Here is a 7611-nt window from a genome sequence, read left to right as displayed (position 1 = left end):
TATATATATATATATATATATATATAATTTGTTGACAAAATCAATGGGTTGGTGAAGAGAGATAATGGAGAGGAGAAAGGTGGGAAAGGAAAATAAATTATTATTATATATTTTGAAATTATTACTATTTTTTCATTTTTTAAAAAAAAACTTTCCAAAAAATTATGAAGTTATGGAGCTAAAGCTAAACTGTAATTAAGTACCAACTAAATGGATTTTACAAGATATATAATAAAGCCTATCAATTAAATATATAATTTTTATATATTTATATTTTGAATTCATAGATTAAATTTAGACAAAAAATTTACCCAACTAAATATTCTTAAAAACAGAAGAATTGTGAAAAGAAAAGGGAACGGAGACTTAGGTGATGGATTGGATTGGATGGTCTCAATCACCTTTTAATGAGACATGCTCAGTTCACAAAGCCCAATACCAAATATTTCATGGCCCACTAATCAAATTCACTAGCCAAGTTTTAGATAGGCCTGCCTTGCATCTTTGAATAATGGGATAGCCATTGATTCTACAATAAAAACTTTGTTTTATTTATAATATTCATGCAGTTTTTTTCAATTAAAAAAAATGTATTTTTAAAAAAATACTTAAAAGAGAAACTTTTTGATTTAAACAATAAAAAAATATTACACCCATTGAAACTTTGGCCTAGTGATAAAATTAATTAATTAATAAAAAGTTTGACAGATTAATTAACAGATACTATAGTTTCTAAGATTACTTGAAGCCATGCATGTTGCACAAAAACAGAGCATAGTTAGTGGGTGGATAGATTTGGTTTTGTTTTGTTGATAGCAGAATTTGGATCTTCATGGAGAGGGTGATGTGTTGATGTTCTGCAAGTAAGAAGATGAATTTGCAGCATATGTTGGTTTTATCTTGGGTCCAATTATTGTGCTCTGCTTGAAGGGAGGGATGATCATAAGGGGACGTTTGCAACTCCGGGGATTTATGCTTCTTCTTCTCTTATGGAAGCTCATCCTTAAGGCTATATGAGATTGAGAGGCCAGTGAGCTCTGCTGCGTCACTTTCCTGGAGAGGTTGAGCTATGCTTTCAATGTTGGGTGGTGGAGCCTTGGAGATCTGACGCTGTCTAAGCTTCTGTGTTTTTCTGGGAGGGCTTTGGCTGTTCAGATGTTTCACTGGAGCTTTGGTTGAGGATGAAGAAATGTTTCTCTTCCCATTTTCCAAATCGGCAATCAAGTTTGTCGTGGTAGATGGATGGCTTTCTTGGTTCTGTGCCCTTTCTGTCTGTTTAGGGTTCTTATATTGGGGGTGGGCCACCATGATTTGGACTTGTTTGATTGCAGGGCTTGATTTGTGGGTCTCTAATTTCTCTTCTACTATGTTGTAATTGGACTCAATTTGTAAGTTTGCCTTATTGGCCTTGAAATGCAATAGTCAATATTTGCAGTTCAAAAAAAAAAAAAAAAAGAGTGGGTGGATACCTAGCAGCCTGCGGCCAAACACAAAGGGTGTATTTACTACTTTAATTTTAGAAAAATTTACAATTTGATCCTTAATTGTGCCTTATATTATATGTTAGTCACTAAATTTTGAGAATTTAATTATTTAGTCCATAGATTTTACATTATATTACACTTTAATTCATTATTTTTAAAAATTAAATTATTTAGCTCCTAAATTTTATACTATATCATATTTTAGTACCTGTCTATTAACAGGTAATTTTGTTATAAAAATTAAAATTACGAGATTAAATTATTTTATATAATTAAATTAAAAAAATTAAATATTTTTTTTTTAAATTCAAAGACTAAAGTATAGTATAGTATAAAATTCAGAGGGTAAATAATTAATTTCTCTAAATTCAAGAACTAAAGTATAATATAAGCAAAAACCATTAATCAAATTGTAAATTTCCTTAATTTTACAATATACCATAAAGGTTTCCTCACTATATGCTCAATAAGCCCTCAACAATTCTTTCATTTTAAATTTTATATCAATTCTTCATCTATGGGTTAAAGTCGAGTAATATCTCTTATAATGCTTTTATTTATAGTGTTAATCTATTCAATTTTGATATCAACAATAATCATATTTAAATAGAAATAACATTAAAATAAAGAACATGACTACATAAAAAAAATTAGCATATACCCATTAAAAATTTATCCACTCAATTTAGAAAAATCTAAAATTTCAATTAAAGATCTTGAATTTTTTTTAAATTACATGCATATTAAAATTTAACTAGCTTTATTTTAATAACTATTTATAAAATACATCAAACTACTAGTTATAATACTATTATTTTTTAAAATAATTAATTTAGTAATATATAATTAATTTTCTTGTAATAATATATTAATTAAATTTCAATTAAATTTTATATTTTAAATTATTTACCTTCATCGATTCAATTTGAAAGCCTTGGTTTTGACCCTCCCATAGTTCATCAACTCCAACAATTGAAAAGGCTTTTGATATGGGTAATTGTGTTGCTTTTAGGTCTCTTCAAATTGTGAGAGGATATAGAGTATGTATGTGTTAATTATATAAAAATTAAAATTTGATTAAAATTATTATAATTTAAATAATAATTAATTTTTATTACTAACTTATATTTGCACGCATTTTATTTATTGACAAAAAGAGAGAAATGGGTACATATATATAACTTATGATAAGTAAATTTATATACTATAATATGTAAGAGATTTTTATAATCTAATATAAGATATTTTTAAAATTTCTTATATAGAATATGTAGAATTTTGTAAAATTTTTAATTTTAATAAATGAGTGATTCTATAAATATTTTTCTTATGTAAAAAATATCATACAATTTTATGAATTTTATCATATAAAACAAATGAAATTATATAAATTTATTAAATTAAATATTTATAAAAATATAAATTTTAATAAATTTTTATATTTAAATGTCTAAATTTAGATTTAATTAAAATCATTTTGAATTAAATCAAATTGATTTTATTATAAAATGAGGTTAATAATTTCAATCTTAGGCCCCAGTTTTGCATGCTTTGGTTAATCAAATTTGAGAAGGGGAAAAAATAAAAATCCCCTATTGGAAAAAACAAACCAGCAAAGCGTGGAGTGTTGGCTCATCGGCCGTACAATCAACCACGCGTGTGAAATAATGTAAAATATTTATGCCTTAAAAGGGTTTGTGGGACCACAACAATGACACGCTGTGAATTATTCATTGCTTTATCCATTTTAAGAAAACAATACTATAATTTATTAGTAATTGAATAATTTTAGATTCAATTATTCATAAATTAAAAATTAAAAAAAAAATTAAGGAATTTCATGAAACAAAGCTTGAATATTAATAATTATAAAATAAATTAAATATATAAATTTCAGCTTGTATTTTTAAAAAATAAAATTTAGGAGGGGAAGGAGGTGGGACCCAGATGGCAGGGATAGGTGATAACAAGGTGCAGTATTACCTGCATCCGTGTTACACGCGCCTAAGAAGCTGCGAAGAGACAAAAGAAAACATTCTCGAGAAAAAAACAAAGTGAGAACTCAAAACCCAAAAATGTATTGTTTTTCTTAAGAAAAGAGAGGAAAATTTAAGTTAAGAAAAGAAAAATTGGAGTTCGAGACAAATGAACAGTGCTTTAGTTCTTGAGGTTCTTCCGTTTCACTGGAAAAAATCTGTAAGGATTCTTCTTTCATGCTCTCTAAAACTAACCTTTCCAGGCTGAATTTCCTCGAAAAGCTTGAAAATTTAATTTGTGTGTACCACGCGCTATGGTCCTCTTCGCCTCTTTCCGGTTGACCCCTCGATTAAAGAAGTAAGAATCCATGGGCTTTATTACAAGGCAGGTTAACGTTAAGAATGTTATGGGTCCCACTATATCCGCTCTGGTTGAAGGACGAACCATTGGTGCGTATATAACACATTCTCTATGTAACAGTATAGTTACAAGGTTTCTCCTATCACCAACTCATATCTTCCTTCTCGTAAACTGTCTTGCACGGATCAACTTGTTCTCTGCTACACTTCTGCACTCTCTTCTGATTCACTGCTCAACTTTTTTTTTTCAGCTTCTCTTGAGCCTCCCAATTTGTCTCCTTTGCGCTTCTCTTCTTCTTTATTTTTCCTTTATCTGGTCACTTCATCATCTTCTTTTGTCTCCCTGTTCAAGGAAACAGCTTCAGCCATGGACGCGACAGCAGGCAAAGAGAAGCTGGTAGTGGAGGTGGTGGCAGCCCACAACTTAATACCCAAAGATGGAGAAGGTTCGTCTTCCCCATTTGTAGAGATAGAGTTTGAGAACCAAAGACTCAGAACCCAAGTTAAGTACAAAGACTTGAACCCCATTTGGAATGAAAAGCTCGTCTTTAATGTGAAGGACGTTGCAGATCTTCCTTACAGAACCATAGAGGTCAATGTCTTTAATGAAAAAAGATCCAGCAATAGTAGAAACTTTCTAGGTAAAGTTCGAATTTCTGGTTCAAGCATTGCTAAAGAAGGCGAAAAAATGGTGCAGTTGCATACTCTGGAGAAAAGAAGTTTGTTTTCTCATGTGAGGGGGGAGATAAGTTTGAAGCTTTATGTATCTGTAAGAGAAGAGGTTAAAGAAGTTGTGGACTTGGGTAATGGAGCTGTAGTCTCTGGCTCTTCTGGTCCCCGGTCTGCTTCTTCAAAGAAGAGCAAGAAGCTGCAGCAGCAGAGTCCGGCTATAGTGCAGCAACAGCAGCAGTTGACACAAGAAACTAACAAGCAAACGCAACAGCAAGGCCAAAACAATGCAAAGCCTGTGGAGCCAAACTCAGGTGAGATCAAACATATTGTTATCACAACTGGTCCTACTCCTGTTGCTCCTGGGTCTGGTGGCGGCCGGGTTATCACTACACCGGGTGGCGTTGTTGGCGGCGGCGGCGATGGGTTCAGTCTGTATACAAATATGTCTAGCGAGTTCTCTCTTAAAGAGACAAGTCCGCACCTTGGTGGTGGTCTTTTAAACAAAGACAAGTCTAGTGCAACTTATGATCTTGTAGAGCAAATGCAGTATCTTTATGTTAAAGTTGTAAAGGCTAAAGATATTACATTGTTTGGTGGCGGTGAAATTGTGGGTGAGGTGAAGATAGGGAACTACAGAGGGATCACAAAAAGGGTGGGTTCAAGCAATATGGAATGGGACCAAGTTTTTGCATTTTCTAAAGATTGCATGCAGTCGTCAATGGTGGAGATTTTTGTCAAAGAAGGTAACAAAGATGATTACTTGGGCCGTGTTTCGTTTGATTTGAATGAGATTCCAAGAAGAGTACCACCGGATAGCCAATTAGCCCCACAATGGTATAGAATGGAGGACAAGAAAGGGAATAAAGCTAAATGTGGTGAAGTGATGGTTTCAATATGGTTTGGGACTCAAGTTGACGAGGCTTTTGCTGAGGCTTGGCATTCGAAGGCAGCAAATGTGCATTTTGATGGGCTTTGCTCTATCAAATCCAAGGTTTATCTATCACCAAAGCTGTGGTATTTAAGGATATCTGTTATTGAAGCACAAGATATTGTTCCTTGGGACAATGGGTCTCCAATGATGAGGTTCCCGGAGCTTTTCATCAAAGTCCTGGTGGGAAACCAGATTTTGAGGACTAAAATTGCGGGGCCCAACCCCAACAGGAGCATGTCCAATCCTTATTGGAATGAAGATTTGTTGTTTGTAGTTGCAGACCCATTTGAGGAATACTTGGTGATTTCTGTTGAGGACCGTGTTGGAGCAGGAAGAGAGGAAACAGTGGGCAGAGTTTTGCTTCCAATAACCGCAGTTGAGAAGCGTAACGACGACAAACAAGTCGATTCTAGGTGGTTCAATCTTGATAATCATCTTGGTAGTGCGGTTGATTCAAAAATTATGACAAGATTTGGGTCTAAAATTCACCTCAGGGTGTCTCTTGATGGGGGTTACCATGTGCTTGATGAGGCTACAATGTATAGCAGTGATGTTAAAGCGACTGCAAAACAGTTATGGAAGCCTCACATCGGTGTGCTTGAGATGGGAATTTTGGGAGCATCAGGACTTGTGCCAACAAAACTCAAGGAAGGAAAAGGAGAGTCTGCAAATGCTTACTGTGTAACAAAGTATGGTCAGAAATGGGTGAGAACTCGCACGGTTGTAGATAGCTTATCGCCAAAATGGAATGAGCAGTACACTTGGGAAGTGTTTGATCCTTGCACAGTCATCACAATTGGGGTATTTGATAATTGCCATGCCGAAAAGAATGCAGTTAACAATGCCTGTGATTCTCGAATCGGAAAAGTTAGAATTCGGCTATCAACTCTCGAATCAGACAGGGTTTATACTCACTCTTATCCGCTCCTAATGCTGCATCCTACCGGAGTCAAAAAGATGGGCGAGCTTCATTTAGCAGTAAGGTTTTCTTGTGTTAATATGGCGAACATGTTGCACATGTACACACTGCCACTGTTACCAAAGATGCACTATGTGCAACCATTGAGTGTGAATCAATTGGAGGCCTTGAGGTATCAGGCAATGAATGTGGTGGCATCAAGGCTAAGCCGAGCAGAGCCACCACTGGGGCGAGAAGTGGTGGAGTATATGCTTGATCATGACTCTCATATGTGGAGCATGAGAAGAAGCAAGGCTAACTTTGCTAGACTAATAAACGTGCTCTCTGGTGTGGTTGACATGGGTCGGTGGCTGGAGTCTATACGCAATTGGCACAAACCGGTGTACTCAGCCTTGTTTCTTCTAGTTTTCCTGCTGCTAATAGCAATGCCTGAGCTCATTATTCCTACCATATTGCTTTACATGGCATTTCTGGGGCTTTGGCGATATCGGTCAAGGCCACGGCACCCACCATATATGGATACAAGGCTTTCTTATGCTGAGAATGTTTATCTTGACGAATTGAATGAGGAATTCGATTCCTTCCCAACTACTCGAAGTGCGGAGATAGTAAGAATGAGGTATGATTGGTTGAGGAGTGTGGCAGGGAGGATTCAGACAGTGGTCGGTGATATGGCTACACAGGGTGAACGTGCCCAAGCACTGCTAAGTTGGAGAGATCCAAGAGCCACATTCTTGTTTGCTGTTACGTGTTTGTTTGCAGCTGTTGGATTCTATGCTGTGCCTATCAGGGTTGTGGTGGCCTTCTGGGGGCTGTACATGCTGAGGCCGCCAAGGTTTAGGAACAGGTTGCCTTGCAGGGCTTTGAATTTCTTCAGGAGGTTGCCTGCCAAGGCTGATAGTTTGTTGTAGAGTGATGATTTTTAATATGTAATGTGGAAGTGCAAGGTTCAAGTGGAATTTATAATTAATTTGTTTTAATTGATATATAACAAAATAAATATACTAAAAATTAATCATATACTAAAAATTATAATAATTAAAACCCCAATCTTTCAAAACTCTTTCAATTTAAAAGTTTCATCAAGTTGAAATTCAAAAATTGCAAGATTTTTTTTTTCCTTTTAATTTTTAGAGTTGTATTTGGTATGTAAAAAATATACAAATAATTATAAACTAAAAAAAAAAAAAGAAATTAAATTTGATGTTTGTAACTTCAAAATTATTTTCCTCCATTTTACTCAATTTAGGCTTGCAGAAAGGTTCAAAA

General features: G+C 34.5%; 1 protein-coding gene across 1 annotated transcript; it reads left to right on the top strand.

Moving 5' to 3' along the window:
• Positions 1-3995: 3995 nt before the first annotated feature.
• Positions 3996-7298, top strand: LOC110647044 (multiple C2 domain and transmembrane region protein 10). Its single transcript, XM_058149839.1, has one exon. It carries the CDS (start codon positions 4188-4190, stop codon positions 7251-7253), a length of 3066 nt encoding a protein of 1021 aa, XP_058005822.1. The 5' UTR covers positions 3996-4187; the 3' UTR covers positions 7254-7298.
• The last annotated feature ends 313 nt before the right edge of the window (positions 7299-7611 follow it).

Source organism: Hevea brasiliensis, chromosome 7 (assembly GCF_030052815.1).
Source record: "Hevea brasiliensis isolate MT/VB/25A 57/8 chromosome 7, ASM3005281v1, whole genome shotgun sequence".
Lineage (NCBI taxonomy): Eukaryota > Viridiplantae > Streptophyta > Magnoliopsida > Malpighiales > Euphorbiaceae > Hevea > Hevea brasiliensis.
The sequence above is the reverse complement of the archived record's forward strand: the minus strand, read 5'-3'. Positions and strand labels throughout refer to the sequence as shown.

What these genes read in the sequence shown, in the direction of transcription:
- LOC110647044 (XM_058149839.1), top strand. Translation starts at nt 4,188, where the DNA reads ATGGACGCGACAGCAGGCAAAGAGAAGCTGGTAGTGGAGGTGGTGGCA.